General features: G+C 45.2%; 1 protein-coding gene across 1 annotated transcript in view; it reads right to left on the bottom strand.

Annotated features, from left to right (window-relative positions):
- The window catches only part of LOC106575174 (cyclin-dependent kinase 15), a 34,280-nt gene that overhangs the window by 5,959 nt on the left and 12,731 nt on the right, over nucleotides 1-15,590 (bottom strand). Inside the window, 9 exon segments of the mRNA XM_045698844.2 lie at nucleotides 3,075-3,138; nucleotides 3,453-3,546; nucleotides 5,616-5,736; nucleotides 6,142-6,265; nucleotides 6,429-6,586; nucleotides 6,786-6,865; nucleotides 8,559-8,653; nucleotides 9,321-9,461; nucleotides 12,458-12,489. Coding sequence (XP_045554800.1) covers nucleotides 3,075-3,138; nucleotides 3,453-3,546; nucleotides 5,616-5,736; nucleotides 6,142-6,265; nucleotides 6,429-6,586; nucleotides 6,786-6,865; nucleotides 8,559-8,653; nucleotides 9,321-9,461; nucleotides 12,458-12,489 — 909 coding nt within the window.

Genomic DNA, 15,590 nt, shown 5'->3' with positions numbered 1-15,590 from the left:
TGGTACAATATGTTTGAGTCTATAGCTGTCAGACACAGAGATTCTAAGTCCAGCCATCCTTCATGCCCCCCACACAGACAAGGCAGAGAAAGCGGTCTGGCTCACTCTCTTGCGTGTGTGTGCGTGCGTGTGTGTGTGTGCGCGCGTGTGTGTGTATCGGAGCAAGTGAGCGTGGTTGAGCAGTTGGAAATCCCGCTCATTGCTGGAGTTGGTGCTTGCACCCTGCTCTAACGCTCCATGGCCTTTCATACTGCTCAGCTAAAAACCGCTCCGGGCTCACAGGGAGAAAAAGAACCGCACCGAATTCACTCCATTCATTAAAATCACTATTTAACCAACACCCATCTATTTTTGTGACTACCTGGACCTACCAATTGGTTTTTAAGTATTGAAACCAAACCAAGTATTTGAATAAACATGAAAAGGTGAATGTAAGAATGTCATATTAAACAGCATATAAACACTATAAAAGTCATGAGCCAGACAGGAAGCCTAAGAAGGAACGAAAATGAATTATTTTGGCTATATTATTTAAATGATTTCAAGGCTATAGCCTACAAAGAAATACATTGTGAAGCATTTGTGAGTGTGACACAATATGCTGGTAGGGCCATAAAGTGCTCAGCATTTAAACAACATTATGTTGTATTAAATCATTATAGTCTGTAAATTGTGCATATAGGCTGTGACTTAGAATGAAATGCAAATTAAACAAAAAATGAAAGCACTTTTAGAATTCATTTTTAGAAACATGAGTTTGGCCAGTCTGTGGGTTCAGGCTCATGCGATGGTGCCCGGAGAGCCGGCCAGCAGCGGGGGAAAATCCTCTCCACAATTGCAGAACAATTGCAGATGCTAAACATCCTTTTGGCCATTCTTGCCAGGTTGGTCAGAGATGCTGAGTTGTTTTCTTATTTTTCTATTGGTAGGCCTAAAGGTTTTTTTAGGCAAAATTACAAAATGAAAACGAAAAGCTCCTTGAACGTAGGAATATGACAGGTCTATTGGGCCAAAATCAATTATGGCCTATTGCATAGATAATTGAACGAAAATGAACAAAACCTTTAAGTTTATAAATACTTTGCTACAATGACACACTTAGTTATCTACCCAACTTTTTCCTTTCTTTTAGCATGTGCATATAGCATGCTTTTGGGATATGTGTATTTTCAGATTCCACAATGATTCTAAATCATCGCACTTCCTCTCTTGCTCCTGGCAATCCTCTTTGTGCCTTGATTTAGCACCTGTGTGTTTTAGCAGTTTCTTTATGTACATTTTTAGGGAACTCCTTGACAGTAGCTAAAGCAAGGAGCTATAGCGGCACACAAGTAGACTACAAATGCATGCCGGAGCGAAATTGGAGCGTGCGAGAAGACCGACGCTCCAGCCTTTGAGAATCTCGCTCGACACTCCAGTCAAATTGGGCATGCTCTGCTCCTCGCTCCGCTCCAGCGCCACTCTGCTCACATACTCTAGTGTGTACAAGCATCTGCCTGTCTTCTGTCTTCTCATCTCCCAACCTCACCGCTCTGTTTGCTTTACACATATTTTATACAGAACGTACTCTCTTTTATACTGCCAGACCATTCTACTAGCCCATCTTCTCTCCCCATCTCATCACCCCCAACCAATGTCAGAGCTCTTATTGAACTGCATTGGGCAGCGCAGACAGGACCCACTGTGTAGTTTGGAGATTCATCTATGCATTTATTCAGCATTTATAAATCTTATGTTTATTTATTAATGTTTGCTGAGAAACTTTAAGACTTTAACAGTCTGAGGTTTTGAATTCCTATGGGTCTTGTAGGGGAGGAATTAGCAGAGACAGAGAGTAACCCATATTTTCTGCAGCTGCAGCGCAACGCGCGCGCGCGCACACACACACACACACACACACACACACACACACACAGAGTCTTGTATAACTAACCTTGTGGGGACACACAATTCAGTCCTTCAAAATGCTATTTTCCCTAACCCCTAACCCTAACCTTAATGCCAAAATCTAACCGTAACCCCAAAACCTAACCTTAGTCCTAGCTCCTAACTCTAACTCTAACACTAATTCTAATCTTAATCCTAAACCCCCTAGGAATAGCATTTTAACTTGCGGGGACTAACAAAATGTCCCCAGTTGGTCAAATGTTTGTTTGTTTACTATTCTTGTATAGTATAGTATAGTTACACACACACACACACACACACACACACACCACACACACACACACACACACACACACACACACACACACACACACACACACACACACACACACACACACACACACACACACACACACACACACACACACAGTCAGCTGTGAAATATGTCACCCTCGAACTCCCTTTGTAGCCCATTACTGGAAGAGTGGGAAGACAGGCTGACTCAGGTTCAACTCAGCATGAGGTTTAAATCTCAGGGTTGGATGGAAGAGTATAAAAGACTGACAAGTACACACAGCTGGGTATGGTGTCGTTGAGCCTGGTTTACAAGGTGAAAGTGAGAGATCAGCATAGGCAGGTCAGAGGAGTAGAGCTCTGTCCAAAACCACACAGTCTGGAGGACCATTTGAAGGTCTTTGCTCTTCCTGTCATCATTCTCTCTCAGACCAAAGAGTTAACTCCCACACATAGCCTTCACACTGACTCCTCTCGCCGGTGTGCTTGTTGGCCACGCGTCATGCATCTCAACTCTCTTGAACCACAGTGCTTTAGAAAGAGCTAAAGTACCCTCTTCCCACAGCCGTCTTAAATGCCACGAGTCTGGAAAGTAAAAGTAGTACCATAGACAAATAGACCCACAGTCCCATACAACCTCAATAAAAATGTATCTCTGCTGCCCCCTAGTGGTTAGGGATGAGCCACACAGCAAACCATGAGTCTAGTCTGCTGTGGTTTATGTCGTGCTTTATTAAGTGTGTAGATTAGAATGTAGAGTACCCAAACTAATCCCTCCCTGACCTTTCTCTGACCCAATGGGAATGACTGTATTTTCTCAGCAGCACATAGATTGGATTATTGTAATAGGTCATGAGGGAGGAGGAGGATGAAAGGGATGAAGAGGTCCTGACCTGGTCTGAAGTTGGGCAGCTCGTTCACTCCTGGCCACGTCTCCTCAGTCGGGACCCCTACAACCTGCAGACAGACAGAAAGGGTCCAGAGTGAGCCATCAACTGTCATCTCTATTCGTTGTTATGGATCTGCACTTAGAAAAAAGGCTTTCAAAGGGGTTCTTCATCTGTCCCCATAGGAAAACCCTTTTTGGTTCCAGGTAGAACTCTTTTGGATTCCAGGTAGAACCATTTTGGGTTCCATGAAGAACCCGCCGTAGAAAGGTTCTACCTGGAACCAAAAAGTGTTCTTCAAAGGGTTCTAGAAAGCACCTTTTTTCCCCCAAGAGTGTAGAGAGGATGATGCCATTGAAAAGAGCGAAAGGGGATCCTACTCACAGCCCATATTTTCTGCAGCTGCTCAAAGACGTCTGCCACCCCTGGAAAGGCTGGCGTCCCCTGGAGCATCTCAATGAAGATGCATCCAGCTCCCCTGGAAGACAACACAGGATTGAGAGAGTCATTTAATAATCAGTGAAAAGAGAGAGGGCGGGACATCTTTCTTCAGTACCTCATAATCGGCACAATAAGTGAACTAATTTGGTAAAAACTAAGGGTAGGTTTTGTATCCTAAACAGTCTATTCATAGAGGGCAAAACATAGAGTAGAAAAAGGGGATGAATTCAAAAACGTATCCTTGGTAAAATATTAAAACCTTCCAAAATATACAACACGAAAGCAAATACCTAGGTTATGGCCAACACATTTGATTATTGCTGTTAAAATACTAACCCTTTTGGTACATTTCTCTTTGTACTCAAAGTCCTTAAACAACATGTGGTCCCAATCTCTTCTATTTGGAAAGGTCAAATAGAAACCTGCCCAGATATCGTTAACATTAATGCACAGGATGGTTTATACCAACGCTTATGCTATTCATTAGTACAAAATTCCTTTAACTCTGGGGGGAAATAATATTTTGCTTAGGAGAGCAACTCTAAACGTTTGTTTTTCAGTATGGCACCAAAACATCGTTAGACGAAGGCCAAGAGGTTAAACTCTTCTGAACACGCAACATTCTCTGAGCCAACCTGAGGTAACTCACTCTGTAAGAGAGTACTAATGGCAACACTAATGACAGCTACTCTAACACCACCACTGATGCCGCGTTCAAAACAACTGGGAGCTCGGAACTAGGAAATCTCCGACTTCAGTGCGTTCAAGACAACTGGGAACTCGGAACTAGGAAATCTCCGACTTCAGTGCGTTCAAGACAACTGGAAACTCGGAACTAAGAAATCTCCGACTTCAGTGCATTCAAGACAACTGGGAGCTCGGAACTAGGAAATCTCCGACTTCAGTGCATTCAAGACAACTGGGAACTCGGAACTAGGAAATCTCTGACTTCAGTGCGTTCAAGACAACTGGGAACTCGGAACTAGGAAATCTCTGACTTCAGTGCGTTCAAGACAACTGGGAACTTGGAACTAGGAAATCTCCGACTTCAGTGCGTTCAAAACAACTGGGAACTCGGAACTAGGAAATCTCCGACTTCAGTGCATTCAAGACAACTGGGAACTCGGAACTAGGAAATCTCCGACTTCAGTGCGTTCAAGACAACTGGGAACTCGGAACTAGGAAATCTCTGACTTCAGTGCGTTCAAGACAACTGGGAACTCGGAACTAGGAAATCTCTGACTTCAGTGCGTTCAAAACAACTGGGAACTCGGAACTAGGAAATCTCTGACTTCAGTGCATTCAAGACAACTGGGAACTCGGAACTAGGAAATCTCCGACTTCAGTGCGTTCAAGACAACTGGGAACTCGGAACTAGGAAATCTCCGACTTCAGTGCGTTCAAGACAACTGGGAACTCGGAACTAGGAAATCTCCGACTTCAGTGCGTTCAAGACAACTGGGAACTCGGAACTAGGAAATCTCTGACTTCAGTGCGTTCAAGACAACTGGGAACTCGGAACTAGGAAATCTCTGACTTCAGTGCATTCAAGACAACTGGGAGCTCGGAACTAGGAAATCTCCGACTTCAGTGCGGTCAAGACAACTGGGAACTCGGAACTAGGAAATCTCTGACTTCAGTGCGTTCAAGACAACTGGGAACTCGGAACTAGGAAATCTCTGACTTCAGTGCGTTCAAGACAACTGGGAACTCGGGGAAAAAAACAGCTCCGACTAGGGAAAATCTTTTTGAATGCTCATCCAACCCGGAACTCCAAGTCGGAAACTCGTGCATCTTTCTAGAGCTCTGACATTCCGACCTGAAGATCACCGACGTCATGATTTGACCACGGTTTTTCCCCGAGCTCCCAGTTGTCTCGATAACACCATGACACAGTGGTCTAAGTAGTTATGTCATCTCTAGAACAGTGTGGTCCAGTGTTATTCTGGTGTTATTCTGGTTCAGTGCTGGTGGGTTCAGATCTGGCTGCCCAGTGGGAAAAAGCTGACTGAAATGACATTATTGCAACCTTGCCTGCAGGGTGGTTGGTTATGGAGGATGTTCAGACCCTGTCCAGATATGTCCAACTATGTCCAGTCCACTCACCAGATATCCAGAGCAGTGGAGTAATCAGTGGAACCCAGGAGGACATCAGGAGGCCGGTACCACAGAGTCACCACCTCAGACGAATAGGTCTGGCACGGGATGGACTTGGACCGGGCCAGCCCTAGTGGATACAGACGGAACCATATAGTTATAACATGAATGCAACACCACATATAACATAGACATAACACCACCTGTATACATGACCAAGTAACACATTATAAAGAGAGAGTGGTGAACAGAGTTCCACCATGTGGAGCTAACGTTACATGTGTGGGTTAGGTTAGGGACTGTACACTTTTAAGAAAGAGTGCTCCTGACTTTTAAGCCACCATGGGATTCTTCAGAGGATAGTTGGACAATGGACTAGCAAGAACTTCAGAGGGTGTGGAGGGGTTGGCTAGGGTTAGGGTTGTGGGTTAGGGTTGAACTGGGATCTGGACATGAAGCTAGGATTAGGGTTGTGGTTCAGACTCGGATTAGGGTTGAACCGGAATGTGGACATGAAGCTAGGGTTTGGGGTTACCGAAGTCAGCCAGTTTGAGCTCCCCCAGGTAGCTGATGAGCAGGTTCTGGGGTTTGAGGTCCCGGTGCAGGATCCTCCGACCGTGGATGTAGGACAGACCCCGCAGCAGCTGGAACATGAAGATCTGATGGCCATACATACAGACAGACAGACAGACAGACATGCAGGAAGAGTATGGTCAGTGGTGAACAATTAAAACAATAGAAAGAGCAGAGGCCAGATTTTAGGGTGAGAGGGACAAGGTATGGTATTTGTTGAGGTTCTGTTTATCGAAACATTGAACTTACCCTGACATTGTAGGAATGCAAGCCCCCCGGGTGCTGCTTCATATACTCAGCCAAGTCTGTTTGTACGTACTCAAAGACAAATGTGAGTGCCTCTTTGGTGTGGATGATGTCATGGAGCAGGACAATGTTGGCGTGTTTCAGGCCTTTCAGGAGGGAAGCTGGACAGACAGACACAGAGCTAATACCAATTCACTTTGTTCACAGTGGAAATGGAATATGATAAGCACATGCAATTCTCCTAAACATGCTAAAGCTAACACGACTTCACTTCAGTTCATCTCCCGGGGGGAACTCTGAGACATCGAAGTATCAATCCTGTTTGCATGTACAGTATGTGCCTCCTGGAAAAGCTCTCACCCTCTCGGATGGCAGTGAATGGTACGCCTTCTTCAGTCTTCATACGGATCACCTTCAAGGCCACCAGGTGCCCGTTTATCCTGAGGGCAGAGTAGAGGAGAGTAACAGAGAGAGTGAACTCCCCACAGCTCAGTTATGGTGAGAAGATACAGGCAAATATAGTAATACAGGCAAATACAGTCATCTATTATAATTTATAATGGAGAGATACAATTCCTAACCTCAGTAAATGTCAATGGAAAACTCAAATGAACCTCACCTTCCATTTCTGCATTGCTGCCAACCAATCAAATCACATCTCCTACCCGAAAGAAAAACTCTTTATCTTAGTGCAGCTGTGGCTTTTGGCAGCTCTCTGCCTGGTCTTCTGGAGTCTGACTTGATGAGTTAATAAAGCTCTCTGCCTGGTCTTCTGGAGTCTGACTTGATGACTTAATAAAGCTCTCTGCCTGGTCTTCTGGAGTCTGACTTGATGACTTAATAAAGCTCTCTGCCTGGTCTTCTGGAGTCTGACTTGATGAGTTAATAAAGCTCTCTGCCTGGTCTTCTGGAGTCTGACTTGATGAGTTAATAAAGCTCTCTGCCTGGTCTTCTGGAGTCTGACTTGATGAGTTAATAAAGCTCTCTGCCTGGTCTTCTGGAGTCTGACTTGATGAGTTAATAAAGCTCTCTGCCTGGTCTTCTGGAGTCTGACTTGATGAGTTAATAAAGCTCTCTGCCTGGTCTTCTGGAGTCTGACTTGATGAGTTAATAAAGCTCTCTGCCTGGTCTTCTGGAGTCTGACTTTATGTGTTAATAAAGCTCTCTGTCCTGAACACTAGCATAACGTCACCAAAGATTTATATAACTAAAGCAAGACAGACCACAGGTTGTCGTTTCAAATGGGAACAAATTAGTCATAGTGGGCGGAGCAAGGAGGTGGGCAGAGCCAAGCACAAGCTAGTGAGATCCTGTTGTCACGTTCTAGCATACATTTGCATATTTCCGTTAGGGAAAGTCTACTCTGTGAAGTGCCAGTGTGCAATAACTAAATAACTAAATTCACCTTCTAAACAATGCAGTTTTTTAAAACTTCGGCAAAGGCTAAAGTCTACAAAACTTAGTCCACACTATTCGTAACAGATTATACTTTTGGGAACCATAAACTGTATTGAGATCAAATGTTTAATCGATGAGAACATTTGCAGAATGTCGGCCAAAATCCATTTCGTTCCATCTTCTCCCACTGTCGGCCACTGGGCTTCCTCTCACTACCATATTTGGTAGTGAGAGGAAACGCCAAGCGGATGCTTCACATTTATACATCCGGTGAAATATCTGTTCTATCTGTGACGTGACCTCTGGCAGCCTCGGCTGTGTGCTGTTTGACCATATAAAGTGAAACCACTGTGAAAGGCTTTACATGCTCTGTGCTCGTTAGCGTAGAACCGTCCAATAGATCTTCACAAAAAACCTTGCCCTTCGTCAAACGAACAGCACAGGGGACAAATAGGGTCAGTCAAATCAATACCAGCTGACATAGCGGTGTAGTTTGTAGGGATAATGTAAAAGATGGGTCATATACCAACGACTACACTGACCTATTGGATGTTATCAGGGTGGGTGACGTAATTATTGAGCTGTTCATCAGTGTTGAGTTGTGGTAATGTCTGGCTTATAGCACCAAAACTGACTTCAGATTCCGCTTGCTCTTTGGGGTCAAGGTCGGGTTACTGTATAAGCACTTGATGACAACTGATTGATTGATTGATTGATTGATTGATTGATACTGACCGGCTGATTCCCTTGTAGACTGTAGCGTATGTCCCCTCTCCTATCTTCTCCAGGTTCAGGTAGGAGTTAGCTGTGCCAAACTGTAGGCCTGTTTTCTGTGAGGACGGACACAAGTGTGTTAGGTGGGGTAAGGTGCTGACCTCAAACATTTACAGTACATCTTCATACTGACAGAGTGAGGTAACTGCAGGTACATTCCAGATCTGTTTGTACGATCTTGCCAAATCCTAAAGTCATTGCCACACACCATAGTAATCATACAGGTGCATCAAAGCGGGGACCGAGAGACTGAAAAATAGCTTCTATCTCAAGGCCATCAGACTGTTAAACAGACAATACTAACACAGAGAGAGGCTGCTGCCTACATACAGACTTGAAATCATTGGCCACTTTAATAAATTGATCACTAGTTACTTTAATAATGCCACTTTAATAATGATGTTTACATATCTTGCATTACTCATCTCATATGTAGAAACTGTATTTTATACCATCTATTGTATCTTGCCTATGCCGCTCAGTCATTGCTCATCCATATATTTATATGTATATATTCTTATTTCATCCCTTTACTTAGATGTGTGTGTATTAGGTAGTTGTTGGGGAATTGTTCGATTACTTGTTGATATTGCTGCACTGTCGGAACTAGAAGCACAAGCATTTCGCTACACCCGCAATAACATCTGCTAACCATGTGTATGTGACCAATAAAATGTGATTTGATAACAGATCTGGGACCAGGCTAACCTTCCCAGTGCTCACCCATTGGAAGTCCTGATCGAAACTCTTTCCCCCCATAGGGTCACTGTTGCTGCGTCCTCTCTGGACAGTCAGCCTGCGGACCTGCAGCGTGTGGAACCAGTGAGGCTGGGGTTTCGAGTACGACGGGTCTGCCTCATCCAACTGGCCAGGTTTAAGGAGAGAGAATAGAGAGACAGACAGGAGAGAGAGGGTGGTGGATGCAAATAAACACATGGCAGACGAGAGAGAGAGAGAGAGAGGCAATATGAGGAGACTGTTATGGGTTGAAAAGTTTCTCAGCCTCCCCACCAACTCTAGCTAACACGATGAAAGATACAGTGAACATTGAGCATACAAAACAGTAAGAACACCTGCTCTTTCCATGACATATACTGACCAGGTGAATCCAGGTGAAAGCTTTGACCCCTTATTGATGTCAGTGTAGATGAAGGGGAGGAGACAGGTTAAAGAAGGATTTTTAATCCTTGAGACAATTGAGACAAGGATTGTGTATGCGTGCCATTCAGAGGATGAATCGGCAAGACAAAATATTGAAGTGCCTTTGAACGGGGATATGGTAGTAGGTGCTAGGCGCAGTGTCGAGAACTGCAGGTTCCCGTGTGTATCAACAATGGTCCACCCCCGAAAGGATATCCAGCCAACTTGACACAACTGTGGGAAGCCTTGGAGTCAACATGGGCCAGCATCCCTGTGGAACGCTTCTGACACCTTGTAGAGTCCACGTCCAGACAAATTGAGGCAGTTCTGAGGGATAACGGGGGTCCTAATGTTTGGTGTACTCAGTGTGAAAGTCACAGTAGAGTACAGGACGTTTCAACGTGAGCTGTGCTGATACAGAGGCATGTGATGTCCCAATGGGAACGTCGTCATCCACCACCGTCAGGGTCTACGCTATTCAATGGAATTGCTTTCCTCTGTTCCTGTCGACGGCACCTTTTCCCAAAATACATTTGTTAGACACAGCAGAATGTGTGTTGTGGATACTCTGAATGTTGTGGACAGGCGTGGGCGGAGAAAAAGAGCTCCCATCCCTCCAGGGCCTAGAGAGACAAGCCTCCCGCTGTTGTGATGACACATCTATTATTGTAACTGGCCATCTTGTAGCTAGTCAGCTAGAATACATTACCCACCAGCTTTGCTTACAACTTTGGCATAAAAACAAAAAGTCACAAGCTAGCTGAAAGAATCCCTGGCTACACCGAGAGAAAAGGTTACTATCAATGCGGAGGTAGCGGTGTTTTCCGCCGAGAGAGAATTTCCCCCGTCGGGAGCGTTTCACTGAACCTATTTGATGTGTGCACAGGGCACACTGACAGACAGAGAGATATCACTAAAGTTACGACAACATTGACATCATGACACTCAGTGTTAGTGTCCAAGGACACTGACAGTAATAACACAGTGGCACCAGCCATCACTCTAACTCAGACACACACTCACACACACACACACACGCTCCCTGCTACCTCAGCAGATGGTAAGGACACGACACTCCTGCTCTTGGGAGATGGGGGCTCCTCCATTCCCTCCTCCTCTTGCTCCTCCTCCCTCCCCTCCTCCTTCTCCTTCCCTCTTTCTCCATCTTCTTCGACCTCAACACAGCACCAGCAGCAACTCCGGACACACACAGCAGCCATGGCCCTGACCCTCCATCTCAAATCCTCCATCTTCCTCTCCCTCCTCTCTCACTTCCTAGAAACTTTCTCTCTCCCCCCCTCTCTCTGCCTCTCTCTCTTTCCTGTTTTCGGTGCGGTGGGCTGGCGCTGAAGCTCATATGACTAGCATGAGTCTGGCTCCAATAGCACAGTCCCATGACCCCCTCCCCATCTCAGTAGCAGAGAAACAGAAACACCATGGAACTCGACCTAATTTGAACAACAGTGTCCATTCAAGTCAGCGCCATTCAAGTCAGCACAAGCTGAAGAAGAGACGACGAGTGTGTCCCGGTGTGCGTGTGTGTTTGTGTGTGTAAAGAGAGGAGCTCATAGAGGGAAATCTAATTTGAGTTTTTTATACCAATTAACATTCTGTTTCTGTTCCATTTAAGGGTTGGTGGGAAGGGGGTTCTGTCTCATTTCCTCTACACACCACCGGAGGCTTCTCCCCTGTCTTCCTCTCTTGGATTTCATTCAATGGAATCCCAAATATGTGCATGGGGCATTCCGAATATAATACAGCGAGTGATTGATAGAATTCCTCAATTATCTCTCAACCGCCGTCGCTCATTGCTCATCCACCCCTCCAGAAAGTCTTGAAGTGGCGAAAACACAGTTTGAGGCCTAACTCCAGCTAGCGCCAGATCCATTCCAGCCTGTATGAGGGCGAGGTGTGAGGACTGAAGAGGATTGCGTGTGAGAGGAGAGACCAGCGGGTGGAAACAGTCTCCCACAGAGTCGCCATAACCTGCCAATCTGAACCACTAACAGCTTTTATTCTCTGTGGTTCACATTCCCCATTTTCCTAAAACAGGTTTTTTCCCTCAAACATTTTCTTAACTGCATACAGTACATAACATTTCTGTGCAGGTTTTGGAGGACACAGGGCAGTTAGTACCACCACATAATGATGCTTTTTGGGAGTGCTGAGTGGTCCACGTAGAGCAGCTGCAAATGGGAATTAGCTCCATAAAGAGTATAATTACAGTTTTAGTAGTAGAGGACAGGACAGAGTAGAATGTAGAGCTCAGAGGGGAGGCAAGGCTATTTTTGGCTCACTTTCTTTTCAGAGACGTATAATGTAGAATCTTACGGTGCTCTTTCCGCTATGGGGAGGAGACAGGAATTAATGGCCCTTGAAATGAAATCCTCTCCAACTTCAACGTGACAGCGGGAGAAACGCTGAGTGGTGGTGGTGGAGTGTGTGTGTGTCTACAGCATCTCTCTCTCCTCCCTCTCTCCCTCTCTCTCTCTCTTGCTCCCGCTCCTCCTCCCACTCTTCTCAGCAGGGGGCAGTGTTGACTATTCTGTTAATCTTCTCTCTCCCCAGGAGGGACGGAGGACGCCAGAGAGAAACAGAGAGAAGGAACAACAAAGTATGTCTAACTGTCTCAAACTCTTGTGATATATAGTCGAATCTGACCCTTAAAAATAGTATTTCGTAAGTGTTTCAGTCACAGACAATAACATAGGGTATCTTACCTCCTCATATCCCAGCTGTCTTTGCTTCAGACCTGCCAGGAACAAAAGACAGAAAGCATGAACAGTTGTTAAGAACACTTGAATAGAACACTGGTTAGAACACTAGGACAGAACACTTGGAGAGAACACATGGTTGGAACACATGGTTGGAACACATGGATAGAACACTTGGATAGAACACTTGGTTAAAACAATGGGATAGGACACTTGGATAGAACACTTGGATAGGACACTTGGATAGAACACTTGGATAGAACACTTGGATAGAACACTTGGATATAACACTTGGATAGAACACTTGGATATAACACTTGGATAGAACACTTGGATAGAACACTTGGTTAGAACACTTGGATAGAACACTTGGATAGAACACTTGGATAGAACACTTGGATAGAACACTTGGATATAACACTTGGATAGAACACTTGGATAGAACACTTGGATAGAACACTTGGATAGAACACTTGGATAGAACACTTGGATAGAACACTTGGTTACAACAATGGGATAGAACACTTGGATAGAACACTTGGATAGAACACTTGGTTGGAAAACTTGGATAGAACACATGGTTGGAACACTTGGTTAGAAAACTTGGATAAAACACATGGTTGGAACACATGGTTGGAACACTTGGTTAGAAAACATGGTTGGAACACTTGGTTAGAACACTTGGTTGGAACACATGGTTGGAACATATGGTTGGAACATATGGTTGGAACACATGGTTGGAACAGTTGGTTAGAAAACTTGGTTGGAACACATGGTTGGAACATATGGTTGGAACACATGGTTGGAACAGTTGGTTAGAACACTTGGTTGGAACACATGGTTGGAACACTTGGTTAGAACACTTGGTTAGAACACTTGGTTGGAACACATGGTTGGAACATATGGTTGGAACACATGGTTGGAACAGTTGGTTAGAACACTTGGATAGAACACATGGTTGGAACACTTGGATAGAAAACTTGGAAACAACATTTGGACAAAACAATTTGGACCAAACCATAAACTTTAAGATCCTGTGTTACAAGGATGCTACAATGTCTACTGCTGTCATCGTTGCTTTATAATCCTGAATTCAGCTGAAGATAGAATTTAACGTTAAGTCCACTGTGGTACAATTCTGTAGCTGGGAGATTCTAATGGAATGTGAAAAGTGGAGCAGAAATGGCAAATGAGAGAGGAGTGGAGCAGGGAAGGAAGGAGAGGATGAGGAGGGAGAGGATGAGTGACAGGAGAAAGAGATGAAAATGTGTGCGTGTGACATGTGAGTGATGATGATGATATAAGTTGGGGAGAGAGAGACAGATAGACAGAGAGACAGAGACACAGAGAGACAGAGACAAAGAGAGACTTGGAGAGAGACACAGAGAGACAGAGAGACAGACAGAGACATCTAGAGACACAGAGAGAGACACAGAGAGACGCACAGAGTGCGACACAGAGAGAGACACACAGAGACAGAGACAGACAGAGACACAGAGAGACTTGGAGAGAGACACGGAGTGACAGAGGGAGACAGAGAGACTTGGAGAGAGAAACAGATAGACAGAGACACAGACAGACGGGGAGAGAGACAGCAAGGAAGAGATACAATGACCGAGAGAGAGAGAACTTGGAGAGGAATCTGGGTCGGTAGCTCTTTCTCATAAGCGACAGTCAAAGTTTGCAGGAACATGACTGCTCCTTATCTTCCAAATGGGAAGGCTTCATTGTACCCATCCAGACAAGACATTACCTTTAGCGCTGCTTGACTTCAATAACAATAGGCTTTACAGAAAGCCTTATTCTCTGTATAGCAACACATATAGTATGTAAACAGAATAGAATACAGTAATATAAAACTAGAATTGTTTGTCAATAATTGATAATATCAATTTGATATGGGAAATTATTGAGGGTATAAATGTATGTTGTTGTTCATTTAAAAGCCATATCTATAAATGGACACATTGGATAATTAAACCCATACAAATATGTTCCAGTCTAAATATATTTGTCTTGGAAGAATACAGTACAGCTGGCACATTGCCTTTTCCAACTAACTAAAACTCCTCTTGGCTCAGCATGTGCAGCCATGGACAAAGTCAAGTTATAATTAGATCGGGTAGAAACTAGGAATGCCAACCAGGAAATAGAGGTCATGATCTGAGCAGTATAGTAGGAGACATCCTGGGGTAGGGATGTTCTGGTATGACTCTGACTGAAGGGCATTGGACTGAGGTGAGGTAATGTAGGCACCATAGAAATAGAATTCCTCGAACGGAGGCCTCCCGAGTGGTGCAGCGGTCTAAGGTACTGCGTCGCAGTGCTTGAGGCGTCACTACAGATCCGGCTTCGATGCCAGGCTGTGTCACAGCCGGCCGTGACTGGGAGACCCATGAGGCGGCACACAAATGGCCCAGCGTCGTCCGGGTAACGGGAGGGTTTGGCCAGCCGAGATGTCCTTGTCCCATCGTGCTCTAGCGACTCCTTGTGTCGGGCTGGGTGCCTGCAAGCTGATTGCGGTCACCAGTTCGGTGTTTCCTCCGACACATTGGTGTGGCTGGCTTCTGGGTTAAGCGAGCAGTGTGTCAAGAAGCAGTGTGGCTTGGCAGGGTCGCGTTTCAGAAGACGCACGGGTCTCGACCTTCGCCTCACCCGAGTCCGTCGTTGCAGCGATGGGACAAGACTGTGACAACCAATTGGATATCATGAAACTGGGGACAAAAAGGGGTATCCCCATTCAAGTCAATGATGTCATGGTCTGAGGTTCTACGACTGTTCTAGGGATTCTATTTCTATGTTAGGGACCCATGGAGAGGCTGTGTGTGGAGTGGTATGTCTTACTCTCTCACCACTTCTAGGTTAGGATATTATATTATTGCTACTAGCTCTCCCTTGGTACAGCACGCCACTGCAGTCAGGGTTATTTATGGAGGAGAGATGGAGCCACAGAGAGACAGTCACTCATGCTCCATCCCACTCCGAGCCGAGCCCACCATTCACCACCTACCCTCCTCCCTCCATTCCTATCCCTCCATCTCGCCCTCATACAGACCCGTACATACAGATAGCCCTCATCAGTATTCCCGAGGCAGAACAGAGCAGAGTAGAATGGGACGTAACTATTGGAGGTGGACAG

Source organism: Salmo salar, chromosome 17 (assembly GCF_965601325.2).
Source record: "Salmo salar chromosome 17, fSalSal1, whole genome shotgun sequence".
NCBI classification, from domain to species: Eukaryota; Metazoa; Chordata; class Actinopteri; order Salmoniformes; family Salmonidae; genus Salmo; species Salmo salar.
This window is presented reverse-complemented; position numbering and strand designations above follow the sequence as displayed.